The sequence below is a fragment of the Typopeltis vanoorti genome, chromosome 5 (assembly GCF_054136105.1).
Source record: "Typopeltis vanoorti isolate ZY-2024b chromosome 5, IOZ_Tvanoo_1.0, whole genome shotgun sequence".
NCBI lineage: Eukaryota > Metazoa > Arthropoda > Arachnida > Uropygi > Thelyphonidae > Typopeltis > Typopeltis vanoorti.
The window spans coordinates 27412821-27438845 of NC_143553.1; the positions used below are offsets into that span (position 1 = coordinate 27412821).

General features: G+C 36.2%; 1 protein-coding gene across 2 annotated transcripts in view; it reads right to left on the reverse strand.

Moving 5' to 3' along the window:
- The window catches only part of LOC150106272 (actin-binding LIM protein 2-like), a 614582-nt gene that overhangs the window by 498553 nt on the left and 90004 nt on the right, over window positions 1-26025 (reverse strand). For both annotated transcript variants that reach the window (XM_090392297.1, XM_090392298.1), the window contains exon 2: window positions 16062-16157. In XM_090392297.1, the coding sequence (XP_090248423.1) occupies window positions 16062-16157 (96 nt within the window). The remainder of the gene's footprint in view (window positions 1-16061; window positions 16158-26025) is intronic.

The following is a 26025-nucleotide window of genomic DNA, read 5'->3' on the forward strand; positions in this document are numbered from 1 at the left end:
GGAGAACTATTAATAATAGGAAAAGTTATGCCCATACAAGGTACAGATGCAAGGGGAAAAGTGATAGTAGTTTTGAGGCAGTATGGAGTAAGATAGAGGTGAATAGAATGAAATACTTAATTGGATGTTGTTATAGACCTTTGTAGTGTGGATGGTAGTAAGCATGAAATGTATAATCAAACTAGCCAAACAAATAGCAAAAGAGTGATCATTATGGATGATTTTAAAAACAGCAATATAGATTGGGATGATGAGAAAGCAACCAGAAGTAAAGAAAATGACTTTCTTTAGTTTTTGAGGGACAACTATCTCAGGCAGTATGTAAGAGAAGACACACAAAGATTAAGGGGCTTGGATTTGATCATCTCAGAGATGTTATTATAAATGAGGTCTCAAATCTCCCTCCAACTGGCGAGAGTGATGACGAAGTGATTACCAGTGTGGTTGCCAACCATGTGAGGAAAGCGTATATGTGGAACTACAAGGCTGGTGATTATGAGAAGCTCAGGAGACAGTTTGCAGCTGCAGCATGGAATGAGGAGTTGGGTGGAAAGGAGATGAAAGCTGCTTGGGTGATGTTCAAAAACTATCCAGTAAAAGCAATGTCTAAATATATTCCAAACATCAGAGGGTTAAATAAGGTAGGTGTGAAATGAATGAATGAATGAAGAGATTAAGCATGCAATACAGAGAAAAAAAGGCATTATAGAGCAACATAAGAGGAGTGGTAATAATCGATTCCACGAGGATTACGAAGAACAGGCAAGGAAGGTTACTTGGTTGGTAAGGGTAGAAAATTGAAGTATGAGCAACAGTTAGCTAATGAAAGCAGAAAGAATCCTAGGGAGTTCTTTCGATATGTAGCCAGCAAAAAAAAGAATGATTATGGGATGACATTGATCGGAGAAAATGGTATAAGGACAACTGCTACGGAAGATATAGTGGAGATATTTAATGAAGAAATGTGCCAGGGAGATCACATCTGCTTTGAAATATTTGTGTAATATAAGCCTTACATTGGGTCAAGTTACAAAGGAGGTTAAGATAGGCAAGATTGTACCACTTCATAAAGGAGGTGACAAAATTCAAGCATCAAATTATTGGCTAATTTATATGTCAGGTGTTGTGGTTAAAGCATTGGAAAGGCTGGTGATAATCAGGATCAAGAACTGGGTTAACAACAGTGGTATTATGATGGCCAGCAAAGATTTGCTAAAGGGAGGTCATGTTTTAGTAATATACTTGGTTATTGCAATAAGGTGACAGCTTCATTGGACAAAGGAGATGGATATACAGTAGTAAACTTAGATTTTGCAAAGGCTTTTGATAGATTACCGCATAATAAGTTGATAGTCAAACTATAGCGGATGGGTTTGAATATTTGACTAGTGCATTTTCTTGGAGATCAGCTGTCTGATAGGTATCAACAAGTTGTGTATGGTAGAACAATATCCCCAAAGAGTAAAGTTACTAGTGGTGTGCCTCAGGGGTCTACTTTAGGGCCATTGCTGTTTAACCTGTATGTTAATGGTACTGGGGAAGATACGAATAGGAATATTCAGTTGTTTGTAGATGATGCAAAGTTGAGACGAACTATGAGGAGTAGAGCAGATGATGCGGCCTTACAAGAAGACTTGAATAGACTGAGTGAATGGGCACAGGAGTGGTGATACCAGTTCAATGTTGCACAATGTAAGGTTTTAAAATTTGGAAAACAAAAATGGGATGTAGAATTTATTCTTGATGGGGATATATTGTTGGAGGTGGAAGAAATAAGAGATATTGGGGTTAGGGTGGATAAGGATCTGAAATTTAGAGGACATATTGCCAAAATTGAGAGTACAATACAATGAATTCTGGGAATAATAGCAGAGGACGCTGACTTGTAGAATTAAGGAGATTCTGATTCCATTGTATAAGGCTCTGATTAGGCCACATATGCTACTGTGCACACAGATTTGGTCACCTGGTTTTCAAAAGATGAAGAGATGATGGAGAAGGTTCAGAGGTGATTCACCAAAATAGTTTCTGATCTCTGGAATGTTGAAGAAGAAGAAAGGTTGAGATGATGCAATTTGCAGAGTCTAGTGAATAGGAGGAAGGGGGGGAGGATATGATAAAGATGTACAAGTATGGGGTGTTATAGGATTAACATTGAAGAGGTTTTTCATAAAATGGTGGGAGGTTGAAGGAAAAAAGAGGTCATCCCTGGAAGCTGTATAAGGAGGATGTGAGTAGAGAGAGAGAGAGAGAAGCAGGTTTTTGCATTGGAAGTTGTGAATGATTGTAATGCATTGCCTGAATGTGGTGTCTGCAGAGAATTTTAATGTGTTTAAGGCACGATAGATGAGATGTGTGTGTATGACTAAAGGGCCCTCCTAGATGGGTCTGTGACTGCATGAGGTCTTAGGATAATAATAATAATAATGATAATAATTAGTAGCAGATTCGATATTTTTGCCCCAGGTGTACTTTCTGTATTGTGCTGCTTAAGGTAGTTATCACTCAGTAACCCTAAAATTCTGTTTCCCCTTGTCTTGCATGCCTTTTCTTCTTCTTCTTCTTCCAGCATGTATCCCCAAAGTTAAAATCATCCATAATGATACTTGTACGAAGTTCACTAATTCCTACTTGTACGAAGTTCACGCTAATCTTCATAAATAAATGAAGGATGCCAAGAAATTATATTCTTGGTTGAGTTCACATAAGGCAACTGATATGAAGTCATTAGCCTCTATATATGAGTTGCCCTCTCATGAAGTTACTTCATGTGCAAACTTTGTTTGCTTACACTTGGATAAAGGATGAAATCAAGAATATAAATTCTTGGCATCTTAATTTATAATATAACCAAGTGGAAAAACTTTCAATAATTTTCATATGACTTTGGCCTATGGCAGCATGTAAGTATGTATTTTATCCTGTTAGTCTCTACCTCACACCAAACAGCCTTGTACCCACTGATTACTTATACTACTCATATTATTTATATCATCATTCAGGACTTCTAGCCTAGTAGGTTTTAATTCCTTCTGTAATCATTATCAATGCCCCTCCCCTTTGGCAAACAGATATTCTCCTCTATTAGCTAGGTTGGTCTCACTGATACCAAGAACTTTTAGGTCCCATTTCATTTATCATTCTAAAAATTCATCCCCTTTATTCCTGATACTTCTGGCATTAGTAAACTTGCATGATAAACCACTACCATCCCAATACATATTCAAATAACTCTTAAAACTTTACTGGTTCGAATAAGCAGCCTGATTTGACTAATCAACCAAACTCCTCATCACTGCTTTTTTTTTTTTTTTTTTTTTTTTTTTTCCCCAATGTTGAGCCCATACACGAGAGATTGGTTGATCAACCTATTATTATATATTGTTTACATTTTTATTTAAAAATACTATATTGTATTCCTTTGGAAACACAACAGGGGGGAGATTGTTCCACAATACAGCAAGGATGAAGGAGGAGTAAAAGAAACTTGTTCTATGTGGGTTTAAAGGTGCACTGTGAAGGGATGTTGAGAAGCAGCTGCACATGTTCTAACAAGCTTAGTACTAAGTGGGGGAATTATTGATACTATTTCAGATGAACTTTTCCCATGGAAATATTTGTAGAATACACAGTGTGGAAACCAAACATCTGTGCGAAAGTGGGGGAAGTGAGTTGGTAAGAGATGGGTCGTTATTTTCTCTTAAAGAAAGAGTCATGCCACATATTAAATTCATCCACCGTTTGCACTTTCACTACCCTCACAGGCTCCTACCACTCTCCTTGCAGAAAAATTTGCTTCTTACCCTTATGCTATTACTTCCTTTGGTAACTTCCAGAGATGACCACTTGTCCTTGTTCTTTCCCCTCACATTCTACCATATGAAAAATCTCTTCAGTGTTAATATGAATGATAACCACCCTTCAACAGCTTAAATGTTTCAATAATATCAATAATATTCTATCCACCAACCTCTGCATGCTTTCAGTCTATCCACATAATCAACATTGTACAGTCCCTGATATCATTTTTGTTATTCAACTCTGCACCCTCTACAAGGTTACTTCATCTACTTCAAATCCTGGTGACCACATCTGAGCACTGAAATCCAGATGTGGTCTAACCAAAGCTTTATATAACAGGACCGGCACACTTTTATCTGTCATGATCAATGTCTTCCACAATATCATTTCTCATCAGAACCTTTGTAGTATGTCCTCTGAACTTCAAAGTTCTATCTACAATCATCACCCCAAGGGCCATTGCTTCCTCCACTTCTTCCATCATAACTTCACAAAGTGAGTATGAAGCATCCCATCTCTGAAACCCAAATAAAACCTCACATTTAGTTGCATTAAACTGGCATCCCTATTCATTTGCCCACATTTCCATCTTATTGAAATCCTCTTGAAGAGCCAAAACATCAGCATTATTACTAATAACCCTCCCAAGCTTCACATCATCTTCAAACAACTGAACATATAATAAAGAGCCAATCATAACAATAATTAACCTTAATAATAACTGAACATATACTTGTAGTGTTGTGACAATATCATTGGCATAAAGATCAAAAAGTAATGGTCCCAGTACAGAACCCTGTGGAACTCCACTTGTAACCTTCCTACTCCTGATACTGCTCCTCCATATACAATTCTCTGATATCCATCAGAGAGTCAATCACCAATCCAATCCACTATCTTGATATTCAAATCCATATGATGCAGTTTAAAAATCAACTTGTCATGCACCCTGTCAAATGCCTTGGAAAAATCCAAAAAAAAATTATAGTGTATGTCTTACCATCATCCACTGCACTTATTACTCTATTGTAAAAGGTAACCACAGAAATAAAACAAGAGCACTGTTTAACAAATCCATGCTAGCTGACATAAATAATATTGCCCATTCTACCAATTTCTCCAAAAGCTTAACAAAACCTATAATTTGATACCTACATTCCACCACCACCACCACCACCCTTATGCAATGGCACTATCTTATCCTCCTTCCACTCTCCAGGAACCTGTCTTGTTGCAAGACTTTCATTAAACATTCAAAGTGAATGGCACGGTCAGTTCGACAGCACATTCTGTTAAAAACACGATGAAATTCCATCTAGTCCCTCTGCTTTACTAACCTTAAGAATACTCAATATTCGGAATACATCCTCCTCATTCATTTCTAACACTTCACTCATTAACCTTCTAGGAATAAAGTCTGCTGTACCAGGATGGGACACTAATAAACTAATCATTAAATAGCTCAACATTGTCATCTATATTACACTGCTGAATGAAGATAGGAAACAAATCTCATCTCCATCCAGCAACTTGATCACCCACTATCCTTTTTCCTCCTGTTTGACGCATAGTGAAAAAACTTCTTGAGATTCTCCTTGGATTGCAGCACTAGTCTTCTATTCACGCCTCCGTAGCACAATTGGCAGAACGACGGTACATTACTAAATCACTTAAGGAATTGACAACGTACGTAAGAATATAAATTAAATTACACTTTAATAAATATTTCCAATATTTCGGCAACGTCACGTTGTCATTTTCAAAAGGAACTTACCAAAAAGGCAGGTGTACATAGGCACTACAACACAGTAACTGAGAATGAAGTGAGGAAGCTATTGTTCTCCTAAAAGTCCTGATGGTTTCCCCTAGCAGGCTATGCAGTCTTGGTCGTTCGGCTGAAGGTCTGCTGATGTAAGCCTCCCAAATTTGGGGCAGTCTCATGCAATCAAATTTGTTGAGGTTTGGAGAGTTTCTTAGGGCTGAGGCTGATTCCATGAAATAGTCTTTCGAATTTGAACTTGCTAGGGTGTATTAAGTAGCTTTCTTCCACCGTATTCTGTGGCATGTATCCAGAGCATGGTCTGCTAGACCCGAGTGGCTGTACTTGTAAAACCAGATGTAGTCCTTGTGTTCCGAAATTCTGATATTCGCTGTCCAGCCTGTTTGGCCAAAATAAGACAGTTTACAGGTGCAAGGGACTTGGTATACACCAAGTAGGTCTAGGGGAAGTGGTTGGTCTTTAGTGGAGCGGATAAGGGATGCCAATTTTCTGTATGGTCTGTAACAGGAGGTCAAGCAATGTTATTTTAAGATTTTGGTAATTTCTTCCGAGGGGCCTTGGATGTAGGGAATGGTGATGGATTTAGAGTAATCCTTGTTGTGAAGGGGGCTGTGGTTTGTTGATTTCAATATTTTTTGGATTTTATGAAGGGGGGGGCATTGGCTGAGAAAGTGTTGAGGATGTGATTTAGTTCAGTGTTTAGGGTCTTGTCCTTTGAACAGATTAGTTTAGCCCTGTTGTATAGTGTTTTCACCACTCCATATTGTTGTGAGGGAGGTGGTGGGATTGTTGGTGAATGTACCTGCCTGTATGGATGGTTCTATAAACTGAGAAAACCAAGGTTCCATCAGGCTGGCAGGTGACTAGTGTGTATAGGAAAGGGGAGGCTGTTGTTTTCCTCTTTTTCCAGATTGAACTTGATTCTGGGGTGTTGGTTGTTTAAGTGTGTTAAGAAGGAAAGGAGTGTATCAGAGCCATGTGGCCAAATAGCGAACACATCATCAGCATAGCGAAGCCATATGGTTAGTTTTTGTGGGGCAGAGGCTAAGGCTTTTTCTTCAAAGGTCTCCATAAAGAAATTGGCCAAGGGTGGGGAGAGTGGTGAACCCATGGCTGTCCCCTCTATTTGTTTGTAGAATTTTCCCTGCCAAACGAAATAGCCTGAGTTCATTGTGAACTGAAATAGGGCTGAGATATCGGGAGGAAATTTAGCTTGGATTAGCTCTAAAGTTTCCTTGAGTGAGTGAGACATTTGTGAATAAGGAGGAGATGTTAAAGCTGACCATTATGTCAGTATTTTGGAGTGTAAGGTTTTCTATGCTGGCTTTGAAGTGGGCTGAGTTTTTTTATGTGTGACGGTGTCTTGCCAGTATAGTGTGTGAGCACTTTGGCCAAATGTTTAGCTAAGTTGCATGTGGGGGAATCAATGCTATCTACTATGGGACGTAATGGCACATTTTCTTTATGTATTTTTGGGAGTCCATAAATATGGGCGCAGGTGAAACGGTTTTAATCTGTTAGTAACTTCTACAGGCCAAGAAGTGACCTTCTTTAATGAGTCTGTGAAGTTTTCTGATTTGTGTATTGGTGGGATTGTGTTCGATAGGAAGGTAAGTAGCCCAATCTAATAATAGAAGAGCATTAGGCTTACCTGTGTAGTCTGTTTGGTTAAGTACTACAGTTGCATTTCCCTTATCCGCTTTGGTGATAACTATTTCTTCATTATTCCTCATTTCCTGCAGAGCTTTATACTCCTTATTGGATATGTTGGTTTTTGGTGGTCTTGCTTTGGAGAGGACACAAGTCAGCTTTGACGTCTCCTCCTTATTCACAAATGTCCCACTCAAGGAAACTTTAGAGATAATCTAAGCTAAATTTCCTCCTGATATCTCAGCCCTATTTCAGTTCACAATGAACTTAGGCTATTTCGTTTGGCTGGGAAAATTCTACAAACAAATAGAGGGGACAGCCATGGGTTCACCACTCTCCCCACCCTTGGCCAATTTCTTTATGGAGACCTTTGAAGAAAAAGCCATAACCTCTGCCCCACAAAAACCAACCATATAACTTCGCTACGTTGATGACGTGTTCGCTATTTGGCCACATGGCTCTGATACACTCCTCTCCTTAACACACTTAAACAACCAACACCCCAGAATCAAGTTCACTTTGGAAAAAGAGGAAAACAACAGCCTCCCTTTCCTAGACACATTAGTCACCCACCAGCCTGATGGAACCTTAGTTTTCTCAGTTTATAGAAAACCCACCCATACAGGCAGGTACATTCACCAACAATCCCACCACCACCCCTCACAACAATATGGAGTGGTGAAAACACTATACAACAGGGCTAAACTAATCTGTTCAAAGGACAAGGCCCTAAACACTGAACTAAATCACATCCTCAACACTTTTTCAGCCAATGGCTACCCCTCCCCATAAAATCCAAAAAATATTGAAACCAACAAACCACAACCCCTCTCCCCACTTCACAACAAGGATTACTCTAAATCCATCACCATTCCCTACATCTGAGGCACCTCGGAAAAAATTACCAAAATCTTAAAAAAAAACATGGCTTGACCTCCTGATACAGACCATACAGAAAATTGGCACCCCTTATCCGGTCCACTAAAGACCAACCTCTTCCACTAAACCTACCTGGTGTATACCAAGTCCCTTGCAGCTGTAAACTGTCTTACTTTGGCCAAACAGGCAGGACAGCGAATATCAGAATTTCGGAACACAAGGACTACATCTGGTTTCACAAGTACAGCCACTCGGGTCTAGCAGACAATGCTCTGGATGCATGCCACAGAATACGGTGAAGAAAGCTACAATAATACACCGTAACAAGTTCAAATTCGAAAGACTATTCGTGGAATCAGCCTCAGCCCTAAGAAACTCTCCAACCTCAACAAATTTGGTTGCACAAGACTGCCCCAAATTTGGGAAGCTCACATCAGCAAACCTTCAGTCCAACGAACAAGAACACCTATATAGCCCACTAGGGAGCACCAACAGGACTTTTAGGAGAACAATAGCTTCCTCATTTCATTCTCAGTTACTGTGTTGTAGTGCCTATGTGCACATGCCTTTTTTGTAAGTTCCTTTTGAAGATGGCAACGTGACATTGCCAAAATAACGGAAATATTTATTAAAGTGTAATTTAATTTATATTCTTATGTACGTTGTCAATTCCTTAAGTGATTTAGTAATGCATAACCAACGTATAAGCCTGTCTACGAGAACAATGGTACATTGCGCCCTTTGATTGGAATGGGCCTAAGTTCAATTCTCGTCGTGATGGGAGGAATCTTTATGTGGACTTTTTCAATCGAAGGTGAGTTAGCCAATCTCATATGGAGGTAGCAGGGTTTTTTTCTCCCGGAAACTCGGGTTTTTCATCCTGCATACAGACAAATTGGCCCTTCAGAACACACGCAATTTACAGACAAAAAATACTAGTTGTGGTGGTGGTGGTTGGTGGTTGATGGTGTTGATGGGGATGATTGGTAGTGGAGGTTCAGTGTAGGTGGAGACAGTTGTATATTGGGTGTCCTCCAGTGATGAGTCTTCAGACTCCTTGGAGGTGTCACAAATAATAATAATAATAATAACAATATTCAAATTTTTCTCTCTTTACAATACTAGTCACTTTCTTATCCTGAACCTTATATTCCTCATGCAACTGTTCTCCACTTCTCTCTTTATATATCTTCCGTAATCTCTTTTTAATCTACAATTCATCTTTTATTTCTCTTGTCATCTATTTGGCTCCAAACTGTTTTCTTCTTCACTCAAGGCATACAATCTGCCATTGTTGTCAACAACTGACACTACTGACCCCCCCCCCTTCCTTCACATTTTTTCATCCACTGTAATGCTGCAAGCTAATTTCTAAGTCTATGATATCCACCTGCCTTATAACAAGGTGACAAATACATTGGATAAGGGAGATGCATATACAGTAGTATTTTTAGATTTTGCAAAGGCTTTCAATAGACTGCCACATAAAAAACTAGTAGTTAAATTGGAACGGATAGGGTTGGATAGAGATTAGTGCATTAAATTGGAGACTGGCTGTCTAATAGGTATCAACAGTTTGTGTATGGGGGAGGATGTGATATCCCAGAAGAGGAAAGTCACTAGCAGCATGCCCCAGAGGCTTATTTTGGGGTCATTGTTGTCTAATTTGTATGTAAATGACAATGGTAAAGACTTAAATGTGATATACAGTTGTTTGCAGATAATGCAAAGTTGGGAAGAGTTATGAGAAGTAGCACAAATGTTGCTGCTTTGCAAGAGGACCTAAATAGACTGTCTGAATGAGCAAGTGTGTAGGGATGTCAGTTTAATGTTGCAAATTGTAAGTTTTTAAAATTTGGGAAGCAAAGATGGGATACAGAGTATACGATTGTGGGGATATTTTGGAGGAGATGAAAAACTTATGGATTGTGGTGGATAGGGACTTGAAATTTTGTGAACATTTTACTAAAATTGTGAGGATGATACAGCAGATTATTGGAATGATGTGGAAAACACTGATGTGTAGAAGTAAAGATGTTTTGATTCCATTCCATTGTACAAGACTTTGATCAGGCCACATATGTATTACTGTACACAGATTTGGTTGCCAGGTTTCAAAAGGAATGAGATGTTGTAGAGGGTTCAGAGATGATTGACTAAGTTTTTCTGGTCTCTGGAACGTGGAATATGAGGACAGATTGAGCAAATGCAAATTACAGAGCCTAGTGCAGTGGTGTTCAACCTTTTTACTACGCAAGCTACTTTTCTATAAAAAGTTATTCAGCAATCTACTCTCTTATATAGATCACGTTCCCCCAACCTGATATCTGATTACGCACAAATAAATAACTAAAAATAAACAACTAAAAAAAATACACAACTAAAAACTTTATTTGTGTATTTAAAAATTTATTTATCACTTTTAATTATTTTAATACAACAAAAAAAAAAACACAAATAAACACAAAAAAATTTAATTGACATGTTAAGTTCAATAAAAACTTTCCAACAATACTTACTTTTATTAAAGAAAAATATAAATGTATTGGAATAAAATATTTATTTCTCTATTTTGGAAAACCAAAGTTAGAAAAAGCAACAGATTGATTACAAACTCACAAGTTACAGATAGTCAAGTTGATATGAAGAAGTGGCCAATCGCAGACAATCATCCAGATGATCATTTAATTTGGTTTCTTAATTGATTTTTTATGATGGTCATATATAGATTCTGACAAGTATGTCGATCCGAAACACAACAGAATTTTTGTGCAATATCAGTTAATATTGGAAATTTTTCATGAGCATACTTCCAAATGACTTCATTGTTTATTGATTTTAAATGTAAACTATTCTGAATGTTTATTATCTCAAGTTCTACTTCAGCTTGCTTTATATCAAACAGCCCACTAATTTTATTTGAAACTTCTGTGATGTTCAAGTTTTCTTCAAATGGATTATTGATAAAAGATACAATCATTTCAGTTTTATTAAAATCTTTAAATCTTGAATTTATTTCTTCCTCAACTAATTCTATTTCACGAATAAATTCTTTTAAATCATAGCGAAGCATTTCTTGATTTTGTTCAAAAAATTTTCATAAATATGGGAGATGTCTAAATTCGCGGTCATTTATATTTTTCTTTAATAAAAGTAAGTATTGTTGGAAAGTTTTTATTGAACTTAACATGTCAATTAAATTTTTATCTCTACCTTGTAACTCTAAATTTAAATTGCTTAATTTCGTACAGAAATCTACTAAAAAAGATAAGTTTAACAACCATCTTTTATCACTCAATTGTGGATAAATATCTCCTTTTCATCAAGAAAAACTTTTATATCATTAATTAATACAAGAAATCTTTCTAAAAATTGACTTCTGCTGAGCCAGCGAACATTATTGTACAACAGACATTCCCTATCATCATCATCTGCCTGTAATTTAAATAACCGCCGTTGCAGGGCTTTTCCTCAAACAGAATTTACAATTTTAAATGTAATATCCAAAACATATTTTGTGTTTAATCTTTTACTACACAGTACTTGTTGGTGAATAATGCAGTGGTACATTAAAAAATCTGGATATTTGTCATCGTTTTTACATAATGAAATGAAGCCTGATTTATTACCTATCATTGCAGGAGCACCATCAGTAGTAATAGACACAAGTTTAAAAAGTGGAAGTTTGTGTTGTTTCACAAATTCATCAAATGCCAAAAAAAAGTCTTCTTCCCTAGTCCTTCCCAATAATGGTATAATTTTCAAAAGTTCTTCTTTACTTGAATAATCTTGAAATACCATGCAAATAAATACCATTAACTGAGCAATATCAGTGAAGTCATTTGATTCATCAAATTATAATGAAAACACAACGCACTGGTGAATGTCTGACATTAACCTGGCCTGGAAACTTTTTTTCCAGCAATTAGAACCCTTCCTTTCAGCAAATTGAAACCTTGTCTGTGGCCTAGAAGTAGTCTCTCCCTCTAGCGACGTCTCGAACCAAGAAGCTCCTTTCTGGAAGCAGGAAACTCGTCTCTCAAGCAACGTGGATCCGGGCAGTCTCTCTGACAGCAACTCTGGACTGGGTGGCCTCCTCTCTGACAGCTATTATGGAACCAGGACCACTTCTGCTTGCTTCAGTCCCTTTTTATTAGGCCTCCTCTGAGACCTCGCATGAAGTTTGGCAACCCCCAAAGAATCGGTATGAGTCTTTCATCTTAAGTTTCAAGTTCGGCACGCCTTTGGTTCTCCTCCGCTTTCTTTTGATTGCAAGTTGCCGGCCATCAGAAAGTTGTTTGAACTCTTTCTGACTGACTTCGGAAATGTTTACACTTAGAGCCTGCACGCCTTTCTCATACATATAAATAACAATCTTTCTAATGCTGCCATGTACAGTTTTGGAGAGAAAAACATTGCCTTTGTTTTTAACACTCTAACATATTCTTATTAAAGCAATATATACAGTTAGCTTCAAAAGAGTTATTTACAAAAACATCTAATACAAAGTATACTGAGACAAACAAAGTATATTTTTTTACAATATTCACATGGGACTTAACCTAAGTAAAAAATTGATGTAATGTGCTTTGGAATATTTAATATTTAATCTACAATTGAGTTTTTACACTTTGCTTATAATTGTATTCACATGGCTCGCTGTTTGACTTCCACTGATCCAAATTAATTGATTTACCCGCACTTACTGATTTGACAATTTTAACGAAAAATAAATAAACAATAGCAATACACTTAAAGCGAATTAAAAATAATACAAAATAATGATAAATAAAATATTAAGTTTTCAGTTTTAATTAAATTTGTAAGTAAGGAAGAATACACAAGAGATCGACCAAAAATCGCTCCATGATTTTTCGTCGATTTTTGGCCTTGTGGATAGAAGGAAGAGGAGAGACATGATTGAGATGTATAAGTTGGTAAAGGATGAATACCAGATTTACGTGGATGATATTTTTCATAGAATATCTGGAGATGGCAAAGAACGAGAGACCATCCCTGGAAGCTGTATAAGGTGGGTGTAAGTAAGGGTTTGAGGATTAGATTTTTTGCATGGAGAGTGGTGGGTGATTGGGAAAAAACTGCCTGAGAGTGTGGTGAGTGCAGGAACAGTGAATGCATTTAAGTCGAGGCATGATGAGCTTTGCACATGAGAGTGGGACCTTCCACGATGAGTCTCTTGACTCCATGAAGGTCTGTTAATAATATATAATAATAAGACTCACCAACGGCAGACAAGTATGATATCTCAGTCAAAATCAGATCCTCTGATGCTATGACTAAATCCAAAATTCTTGATTCTCATGTTCCCTCCTTATTGTCTGAACAAAACTAGTCCCATTTTCAGAGATCATGCATTCCATACTGGCATAACAATCTCAATCTGTAATCTTAGTAAATTAAACTTGCCAAGGAATTATGTTTTTGTTTAATCCTTTATCCATATGTAAGCAAACAAAGTTTGTGCATGACATATCTTCACAATTATGATACTTTGATATCATATCCAAGTATCATAGTTGTGAAGTCAAATATCACATTAGTGTCTCATAATGCAAAGCCCACTTTCTTTCTGAAGTGTATATTGCTATGCATTGTGGAGAATGTCACTACCCAGACTGGTTTTGACCTCATCAGTGGGAGCCACATCCATAAGATCTACCAAGGTTCGATTAATGCAGAAGTCATATATTTTCCAGACCTTTATTGAAATCTCATCATTGAGAACTAGACCTAGAAGAGATAGCAAGGTTGAATACAATTAATTCCATATGTTTTATCTTTAAGAAGGAGAAATGTAGGTGTTTATAGTAAAACATATAATTAGAAAGAATGAAATGATCTATTCTGCACTAATACTTACTCCACTGCACATTTTATTATCTGGGAAAATCAGGTTGAATGAATGCAGAAGTCATACATTTCAAATGCATGCACTTGGATAAAGGATTAAACAAGAATATAATTTCTTGGAAAGTTTAATTTAATTTCTAACCAAGTGGAAAAGCTTTCTATGTCTACCTCTGATTCTGAGTAATTTAATAGTAAATGGATACACCTTGTCACTACTTGTATATGGAAAACATATGATTTCTGCATTAATTCAACCATGGTGGCTTATGCTGATGTAATTATTTACAAATGTGGTGTCCACTGATGTGGTTTTGATTATTGTGGTCCATTAGATGCTTGCCCATGGTACAGTTTCTAGTGATGTGGCCTTTAACAGGTCCTGTTGGTGGATACCTTGCCCTGAAAGATGAGTGGCTCTTGCTGGTTGCTTGTGGAGGTTGATGCTTGGCTTAGTGGTGGGTTTGGGTTTTTGCCTACCACTGGGTGAAGCTAAGACTTCTGCAGGTTTTGTCTGGTGGAACCACCATTGAGTTTAATGAAGAGTAATGAATTATAAGATCCTTTGCATTGCTCTTTGAGGCTAGAGTGATCTGAAGGATTTCCTAGATTTTAGAGATGACCCTGTACTTATACACAGGTCGAAACAGCCTGGGTAGTGATCCTTCCCCGTGATGCATAGCAATATACAGGTCTGAAAGGAATCATGCTTTTTATTATGGGATACTAAGGCAATTGATGTCAAGTCAACAGCCTCTATATACAAGTAGTCTAAGTTATGAAGATACTTCATGTCCAAACTTTGTTTGCTTGCACTTGGATAAAGGAATAAACAAGAGTGCAATGTCTTGTCAAGTTTAAATTTATTTCTAACTAAGTGGAAAAACTTTCTACTACTTTCATCGTAGTAAATTTGTCTTAGTGGTGGAGTTTTTTTCCAAGCGCTCATATAGCAACCTGTCATACCTAGTTTCCTTTTTTGGTGGTTACTGTTTCACTTAACAATTTCTCCAAGCGCAAATCCCTTCTATCATTAAAAACACTCCATACATCAACATACTGCACTCCATTTCTCCTGCACAGTCTGCTCATTTAATCGTTAGCAATCACAGCTCTCTGTTTCAACTAACTCATGCCATAGTTTTGCAAGAGACTCATAGTTTTGATACTTCTACTCTTCTTTTTCACCTCATTCAAAAACATTTTATGGCTTTCCTCATATCATACTGATCTGCTTCAAAATCCTTTGTTTCAACTAATACCATCTCAATTTGTACCTGCTTGTATATATTGCCTTATTTATGTCACAGATGTTCACTCATGGAAAGCACATTTTCATTATTCACACCTCTAGCATACTACTAATCACAGAACCACCACATCCTTTTTCACCATTTTCTATTTTTTTTGTTCCCTCCTTTTTTCTTCTTTTTCTATTTCATTTCCTTTTTTAATTAAGAGAGATTTAATGACATAAAATACTCACCTCTTTCTCTGTCTCACAGAATTGCCAAATATTTGAATGCCAAAACTTTTAGTGAAAGCTTTGGCTAACACATATCAAACTAAGGAGAGGGTGAGGAGTGGTTTCTTTGCATGGAGGGTGGTTGAACCATGGAATGCATTGCCTGATGGAGTGGTGAGAGCGAGAACAGTCAATTTAAGGAGTGGTATGATAGACTTTGTGTTTCCTAGGAGGGACCTCCCTCGATGAGTCTTGATAGACTTGTGTTTCTTAGAAAGTACCTCCCACGATGAGTCTTTTGACTCCATGGAGGCCTAAATAATAATAATAATAATAATAATAATAATAATAGAATCCTCCTCCCACTCACAACAAGCCAGCTATTTTTTCCAAAGTAGATTAAATTTATCTTCTCCTCATTTGTTGCTTTCAACCAAACAGAACCAAACCAGAACACCTATCCATGCCTAAGGTATTCTTTATTAAATCTAATAATTTGAAATTCAGCTTGCACTTTTCTTCATTTCTTTATTTAAAAAATTCAAAATGTCAGTTTGAATAAATACAGATTATTTTGTTAATTTCTGATACAATTCAACAAGGAAACAAAAAACCCACCACAACAGCTGAAGCAGTCGATGTGAAAATATTTGTCCTGCACTCGTAATGCACTGCCAATACACTTCTTCTTGCATGTTTCGCAATGTACTTTACCTAACAAAAAGAAAACAAAAATAATCAAATTAGCAGTTAAAAATTGGATGCAAAAATAACTGTTATAGCAAATAACTACATACATAGGTTGGGCAAAAGGAACAGAACAGAATGCAGTATAGGATATATTTAAAAGGAGAAAGTTGTATAAGTAGAATGGATTGTATATAGATTTGGAACTATGAATTTATGAGATTGTTGGTCTGTAAGAATTTAATAAATCAGAGAAATTGAGAGAGGTTACAGAAAAAAAATTTACAGGCTGACTGCAAATGCAATGGAGGAAAGTGTGGATAGAGATAAGGAGATGAGACAATCGAGATGAATGGTGCATTGATAGACAGTAGTGTATGTATGATTATCTATAGACCTACAGGAGTACTGAAATGCTTGTTTGATAATATCAGAAATATCATTAACTTGGCACTGTCAAAGGTTACAGGCATTAGTGAGACTTCATTCTCCTCCAGGATGCAAAATGAGAAAATCCAGAAAAGGAAGATAATTATTATGATGTAAATTTACTTCAAGTGTAAATTTAATTCTTGGGTTTAAGGAATTAATTTTCTCAGGAAACTCATGAAGTTTGAACAAGGAAGAGTTCTATACAGCAAAACCACGACATATGGTTACTAAAGAGATGGCCCAGGAGAAAAGTAAATTGCACTCCGTTACTTTATAATTTTATGATTACATTGTCTGCTTATGTTTCTATATTTAGATCTATTCATATGCTTTACAGAGAGAATACTTTTTAAGAAAACATCTGTTTTGGTGAAAGAATTGGCGAGAAGAGCTAAATGTATCAATTGAGTGACCTTTTTAAAATGTTGCAGGAGAACACAGTTGATTCCTACTTGAAGTAAAATCAAAGTTTTTTCTTTCTTCTCAAGCACATCTAATTTAATTTGCATGCAAGTTTTTCTTTGTTCATTAATGACATTAACAAAGCCAAAAAAAAACAAAAAAAAAAAACCAGCTGTATTTCATTAATCACTGTCTTGCTTCTATTACTGCTGAGTTAACTAATGTTTTATCTATTGAAGAATACAATGCTCTTCATAGAAGTTCTTCAGAATCAGCAGAAAAAGTTTATATGGCAGTTAAACATGGTTCATGTTTAAATAAGAAGAATCTTCTGCTTAGCACCCAGACTGAAACCTCAAGAACTGTTATTAATACACTAGTGTACAAAACCTAAGGATGAACACTATTTCTGAACATTACAACTGTAAATTCACACAAATCAGCTTGTGGCAATTTTATAACTGATGATTTTGAGTAGAAAAAGTCGGTACACTTTCAAATTTTTTTGAAAATCGCATGCAAAATGGTTATGTGGTAGCAATCAACAGGACAAAAGGTTGCACTGAGCGAATTGTCCAGAGAGGCTTCACCGAAATATTCTTCACAGCCAAAGCCTGTACACATTCACAATTTTGAATCGTGCACAAAAGGGTCACTCAACAGGATAAAAGGCTGTGTTAAGTGACTTGCCCACCAAGATGCCAAACTACCGGACAAAAAAACCTACATGAAAGGCATCGCCGAAAAATTCTTTGCACTCCCAAAATCCATTCCTATTATGACCTTTCTGTTCCGTATTGATAAAGGCCTTCATAACTTCCATTATTCCTTGGCGAGTAAAATTTGTTTTCAAGCAGAATATATTCTGTTTAAATCCGTAGATTCTCACAGTAGTTTATCGAAAAATGATATTTTAGCTCTATCATCTCTAAAACATAACAGAAACAATGATTATCAAAGTTGATAAAGGGCGTGCGGTTGTGATTCATAATAAAAATAACTACTTTAGAAATCTTAATCTACTTCATGATCATAGCAACTACAGATGCATTCCTACTCAATCACAAATCAATAACTTAATAATCTCTTGGATGAAGTTCATTCTTCCAAAAAGAAACCATCAAAAAGTTAAGAGTTCATCATGCTGGACCTCCTAACTTGATGGTCGTCCGAAGATTCATAAAGGAAATGTTCCATTAAGACCTTTTATGGACTGGACTGTATAGTTTGTCTGCTCTACAAACTCTCAAAGCATCTGTCCAATTTTCTCTTTGCATTTACAGGAAATTCTTCTTCTTTCATTAAAAATTCAGAAAATTTCAAAAACAAAATATCAGGATTATCTTAGCAACCCACAGATATTTTAATCAGTTTCACTCTTCACAAACAGCATGCTGACTGATGCAATAGATATATCACGTAATGATTTTCCTCCTGTTATTGTAAAATTATTTGAATTTTTCATAAATTCATGTTACTTTTGTCATCAAAACCAACTTTATAAACAGATGAAAGGAAATGCAGTGGGGTCTCCTATTTTCCTTACTCTAGCAAATTATTTTATGGAACGATTTTAACAACATATTCTCAACATCTTTTCTTCTAAGCCATCTATTTGGTACAAATATGCTGGTAATATTTTTGCTGCATGAACTCTTTCTTATTAGAAATTCATGAATTTCTTAAGAAAATTAATTCCGTAAACCCAAGAATTAAATTTAGACTTAAATTTAAATTTAAATTAGAAGATAGCAATTGTCTCCCTTTCTGAATGTTCTCATTTTAATATAATAAATCTAATTTCTTAATATACAGAAAACCAACTCCTAGTGATAAATATATTAATGCTACTTCACATGATCCCTGTCAGAAATATGGTGTGATTAAAACTTTAGTTCACCGTGCGCATAAGCTATGTTCTACTGATTCTCTTTTAAATAAAGAACTGTCGTTTATCAGTTACCTTCATCTGTAATGGTTATAACCGATAACATAATTAATAATTATAGCTTTCATCTTAATCCACCTCGAGAAGAAATTTCTAGAATTTCAGTTGCATATGTTAAAGGACTGTCAGAGAAAACAGCGAGACTTCTTCGCCACATTGACCAACAAGCTTCTTCCTATCCTCTCTGAAAGACAAATATCCTCCTCATCCTTATCCTTGAGTTTACAAGATCCCTTTTTCGTGCGGCTTTTGTTATTATGGACGTTCAACTCAGATTTCCTTCCTGCTATGAGTCCTTCAAAGTATCACATAATAATAACAAAAGATTTTACTTCAAGAGTCAGATAAGTCAGGTTTCACCAGCCATGTGTTATCCACTAGGCATACAATTATTTTTTTATTATTATTATTATTAGACATCTCCAGGGAGTCCAAAGACGCAGCAAGGGAGGGTACCTGCTCTACATCTCTGTCTCCGCCACTCAATCCACCAACTGACAGCAACTACACCAATGCCATCTACTGCCAACCTCCACCACTAGTATTTCCAAAGACAATCACAAACATCCATGCCCACAGCGGGATTCGAACCCGCAGCCTTTTGGCTGGAGAGCGGATACACTAACCACTCGGCCAGCCTGGCTGGCAGTTTTATTCCAATTCATTGGAATAAAAATGAAGACCTACAGAAAACTTGTTTCCTTCTTGAAGAAATAGTTGTGAAACCCACATTCACAGTCTGAACCTCAACAAAAACGATCCCCTTAAACTTTCCTAATTTTGGGAAGTCGTTCTAAGTAACACTCATTCCTGTGTTTCATAAATTTGTAATTATTTAAATTTATTTCTTTGAATTACAATACTTGTAGATGGAATTATCCTCCTACAGTTGATAATATATATTGTCAAGTGCTTGAAATTTATTGTGTTGGCTATCTTCAACTGTCTTGACAATGGTTAAGAAACCTAGATGAAAATTCTAGAAATATTAAATAATTTTTCCTAACGTGACATTCCATTCGTTTATAATTTTATCATTAAAACATACACTTCCTTTAAGAAATCCATGCTAGTACTTGTGAAGAAGTCTGCTGTTATCAACCTAATCCTAGCTCTCATCAACCTATTAAATAAGAGAGCCTCGATTACAGACTGGCCTGTATTTTGAAGTCCTGTTCCACTGCACAAAGCTGGAAGATGACAAGTTTCATCCACCTTCAACTCTTGATTTTTTTTTCCCAAGGTTTTGTTAAACACATGTTAACAGTACTCTAAAACAAACTAATCAATGGATCATTCTCTTAAAATTCAATTATGTGAATCTCAGCTATCACCTTATTACCACAGAGTTTATTGAATTCCTCATACACTTCTTAATCACTCTGTTAGCCAATTTTACCATTCTATCCTTACTCAAACTCTAAAAAATTTATGCCCGCCAGCATAAAATGCTTAGCATGCAGTGAATACTGAATTCTGTTTTTCCATGCACAAATTAGGAAAACTAATTTTCATATGCAATGTTTTAATGCATATAAGGATCAGACATTGAAATAAAGTGATAATGGATTTACTGATGTAACTGTTTTTATGTAGCAAGCACGTTTCAACTGTATCCCCGTTATTTTATTTATTTTTAAATAAAATAATAAAATTATGACTTTACTCTCATAACACAAACATGGTTAATATAAATCATCTCATCAGATGCTGTTATTAGAAATGAGGTGTCAAATCTTCCACCAGCTGGTGAAAGTGACCACGAGGTGATCACTTGCAGAGTGACCAGTCATTCGAGGATGTCCATTACAAAGGGATATATGTGGAATTATAAGACTGGTAATTATGAAAAGCTCAGGAAACAGCTTGCGATAATAAATTGGAAAGAGGAACTGGATGGAAAGGATATCAATGCTGCTTGGGCCATACTCAAGAACTATTTGGTGGAGGCAATATCAGAGTGTATTCCAAAGGTTAAGAGGGTAAATAGAGTAGGTGTAAAATGGATGAATCAAGAGATAAGGTATGCAATCTGGAAGAAGAAGGTATTATAGAAGAAACACAAAATGAGTATTTATAACAACCAGTTGCATGAGAAGTACAAAGAGCAGGCGAGGAAGGTGACTAGCTTGATAAGGGTAGCAAAAATGCAGTGTGAGCAGTAGTTAGCTAAAGCAGCCAAAAAAAAACTCCTAAGGAGTTTTTAATGATATTAAAAGGAATGATAACTGCTGCGTAGGATATAGTTGAGATATTTAATGAGCAATTTATAAAGGTATTTCATTCTTGTGAATGTGACATCATGCAGAACTTGAAAGCAGTGGGAAAGAAGAAGGAGGAAGAACTGTTAGTAAGTGAACAGGAGGTATATGAGGAATTGAATAGACTTGATGTAAATAAGGGTATGGGACTTGATGCTATTTCACCATGTGTTTTGAGGGAATGTTCCAGAGAGTTAACAACAGCTTTTGCATCTTTTCAACATAAGTCTCACATTGGGTCAAGTTCCCAAAGAGTGGAAAGAGGGTAAAATTGTTCCAATTCATAAGGGAGGTGACAAGAGTAATAAGGCTTTGAATTATAGACCAGTCTGTGCATCTGGAGTTGTGGTTAAGGTATTAGAGAAGTTAGTTAGGACTAAGATTCAGAATTGAGTGGACAACAGAAAAGTACTCTTTGGTGGTAAGCATGGATTTACTAAAGGAAGATCGTGCTTTAGCAATCTGCTTACTTTTTATAATAAAGTGACAAGTGCGGTGGATATGGGTGTTGCATATACAGTGGTATATTTAGATTTTGCAAAGGTGTTTGATAAATTGCCACATGACAAGCTGGTAATTAAATTAGAACGAATGGGGCTGAACAGCATATTAGTTCGCTGGATTGGAGATTGGCTGTCTGATTGGTATCAGCGAGTTGTCTATGGAGGAGCGATATCCCAGAAGAGGAAAGTTACTAGTGGTGTACCTCAAGCATCTGTTTTGGGTCCATTGCTGTTTAATTTGTATGTAAATGATATTTGGAGAGGTTGGAATGGCGATATGCAGTTGTTTGCAGATGATGCAAAGTTGGGGAGAGCTATCAGGAGTAGAGTGGATGCTGTAGTATGCAAGAGGACTTAAATACACTGCCTGAATGGGTAAATGAGTGGGGATGTCATTCAATGTTTCAAAGTGTAAGGTTTTGAAATTTGGGAAGCAGAGATGGGATGTAAAGTACACAATCGGTGGAAATATCTTGGAAGAGTTAGAGGAGATGAGAGATCTGGGAGTGATTGTAGACAAGGACACCTAAAATTTTGCAGACATGTTACTAAAATTGTGAAGACAACACAGCAGATAATAGGAATGATGCGGAGGAACACTGACTTGTAGAAGAAAGGATGTTATGGTTCCTTTGTATAAGGCTTTGATCAGTCCACATATGGATTACTGTGCACAGATCTGGTCACCTGGTTTTCAAAAAGATGAAGATGCGTTAGAAAAAGTTCAGAGGCGATTGACTAAGGTGGTTTCTGGTCTCTGGAATGTAGAGTATGAAGACAGACTGACAAAATGCAATTTGCAGAAATTGGTGGATAGTAGGAGGAGGGGGGGGGGGGTATGATCGAGACATATAAGCTGTTAAGTAGTTATTACCAGATTAATGTCAGGAAGGTTTTACACAGAATGGGTGAAGATAGCAGGAGAACAAGAGGTCATACTGGAAGCTGTATAAGGAGGGTGTGAACAAGGGAGTGAGAAACAGGTTTTTTGCATGGAGAGTGGAGAGTGATTGGAATGCATTGCCTGAGAGTGTGGTGAGCGCAGAGACAGCGAATATATGTAAGGTGTGGTATGATAAACTGTGTGTATAACAGTCGACCATCTGTGATGAGTCTTTGACTCCATGAAAATTTTATAATAATAATAATAATAATAATAAATAATCATCATCATCATCAAATTCCTGCCATGTACCCACAAGGGGTGTACAGGATATGGTAGTACTACATGAAAAAATTATACCATTACTAACTTCCTATCTACAATTTTCCTCCAAATCAGTCTGTTACTTGTCAAGACTCCAACATTATCAGATCTTATATTTCTATCGTCTAAGGCACTTTGTACTGTATCAATCCACCTATATCTTGGTCTTCCTCTGGGTCGTTTTGCTGCCAACCTGGCAGAGAACACTTGTTTTGCTAATCTTTCCTCGCCCATTCTGTTTAGGTGACCATACCACCTGAGATTAGCTCTGCTAATGCATTCCTGGATGCCGACAATGTCAAGTTCTTTCCTAATATCCTTGTTTTTAATATGATATTGCCATTGATGCCATCTGTTCATGCGTATAATCTTTCTCAGGACTCTCATATCTGCGGTCTCTAGTCTTTGGTCAAGTGTTTTACTTCTGATCCAGCTCTCACATCCATAAGTTAAAACTGGTTTGAACACTGTCTTGTATACAGCTAATTTAGTGTTCCGACTAATTTCTCTCTTATTCCATATGAATTTATTCAATTGACTTCCCACCATACCAGCTTTACTGATTCTGTTGTCTATTTCTATATTTAATTTAACATCTTCAGTAAAAATCGTGCCTAAGTAGCTGAAATGTTTTACTTGTTCCAGAGGTTCTCCATTCACAACACAGTTGACATTTTCAATGATTCTGCCTATTTTCATTGTTTTTGTCTTTTTATTGCTGACCTTCATACCATATCTATTACAACAGCTATTCAATTTAGTCAGAGAATCTTGCAGACTTGTAGCGATTTTATTTAGAAGTATAACATCATCCGCATAAAGCAAAGAGCTGACATTAACATCTCCAATTTTGATATCATGTTTAATACCACTTTCCTTCATAATGTGATCCACATAGATAATGAATAACAGAGGGGATAACGTACATCCTTGTCTCACACCAGATTTAACATTAAACCATCTTCCTGTACTTCCTTCAATTCTAACTGCTGACTTACAACTCAAATAAAGACTAAGTATTGCTTGATATAATGCCCCATTGACACCAATATAATAACTGCAGCATATTGAATAGCTTCTCTCTTGCTAACTAAGCTCAATTACAAGTGTAATTGAGCTTAATTAATAAATAATCAAATTCTACAAATAACAACCAGTAGCATGCTCAGGATTTAATTTGGGGGAGGGGGAGTTGAGTCAACAATTTGAGAATACACTACGGATCGCATACGACGTATGACTGAGCATCTGCAATGATCGCTAATTCATAATTAGTATAGAAATAGAAGACACGACACAACATAAATTATAAAAATGAATTTTATTAATTTGGAAAAGCTTTTTTGGAAAATTTTCTAGTGTTTTTCATTTTTCTTTGGAAGACAAGGGGACCTGCCCCCCCTTCTGGGTGCACTACTGATAACATGCAGAGAGAATAACATGTGACATGTCACAGTGTACCTAAAGCTCAAAGGTCACGAGGCACATAATCTTGTAATACAAACAGTAATAATTAGCATTCAAAAGACTTCAACTTCACACAACTTTAAAAGTTTCATGTGATTATTCTTATTACAGTTAAGAATGGAGATGAAACTCATCTTTCACATAAAAAAGGTGATTTTATATAAGATATTTATCTTTTTTTATGACTGTGTGTTCAATAGCATGTCTGTAAAGCCATGATGATGGAATATGTAGATTTTATGTAAATTTTCCTCACCTTCGGCACCTGAGCAAGAAATGCAATAAAAAAATATATAAAAATGTAAGAGACAGTGGTTAATAGGTGAAGAGTGTGAAGATTAATTTTAATACTGATCAGAGTGCTATGCAATTTGGTATTTCTTAGAATTCTGCAGCTATATTATTAAGAGAATTTGATAGCTCTTTATAATCGAAGGTATATGGGAAGAAACTCACAAGTGATACTTTCTTCCTATCACTTTGCAAAATCACCCTAAACAGAAGTCAGGTGCTATCAAAAACTCTTCTACACAAAGTCCATACTTTTTGTGCTGATGATAATTTATTCTAGATTTTCATTTAAATAATGAAAAGCTCTCTAAATAAATATATAATGAAATGCAACTGAAATTAAAAATTTTAAATATAATTTTATTAATTGAAAATTAATTTATAAACCTAATTTGTAGGAACTGACTCTTTACTCCCTGGTAAACAGGGGTTCAAATCTCACCACAGCACGGATATTTAGGTAGTTTGATATATATATATATATATATATATATATATATATATATATATATATATATATATATATATATATATATAGGTAGAATATTATGACTTTGTAATTGTATAGCTTTGGAGTGTGTCAATATTAATTTAAGTGTCTTTTATTATCTTTTCTATGTTCTTATCGCCTGAAGAAGTCATTTTTGATGAAACATGTTGCGTTTTTTTCAAATAAATGTCATTGTGTTATAATTCTCGGGTTTAAGTCAGTTAATTTAAAAAATGAACATATATATATATATATATATATGTAGAAAGTTTTTTACCTTGAGTAAAAACTACCCAAGGTAAAAAACTTTCTACATCTTACTCTCATCCTGAGATTTTTATTTAATAAGTTATTATTATTATTATTATTTGACACCTCCAGGGTGTCCAAAGACTCATCGAGGGAGAGTGTGCCAACGGCATCGAATGATTGGCCTCTTCCAACTACTAACCGCGCTCAAAACTTACTTAACTGAGCCATTAGTAGCAGAGGCTCTACCAATCGACCAACCTTTGCCAGCGGGTCAAAACACCTTGTGGCAACTTGTTTAGGTAAAATTTATAAGCTCTGCATTACTTCAACCTTGGCATTTTTAGGTCTGGCTCCCACTGACCAGACCTCAATAAAGGTCGAAACCGGTCTGGGTAGTAGCCCTTGTTTAATGCATAGCATCATACATCTCGGCAAGGGGATGTGCTTTGCATTAGGGGAAAATACTAAGGAAAGTGATCGGAGCTTACTCCACCTTTACCACGGGTTGCCTCAGACTTGCACTACGTACAAGTGCAATCTTGACTTACTTGTCTGTTTGCTTACTTGGGAAAAAGGATTAAAACCTAGCTTATAAAATTGCTTGGTATCTTTAACATATATATATATATATATAAACTCCAG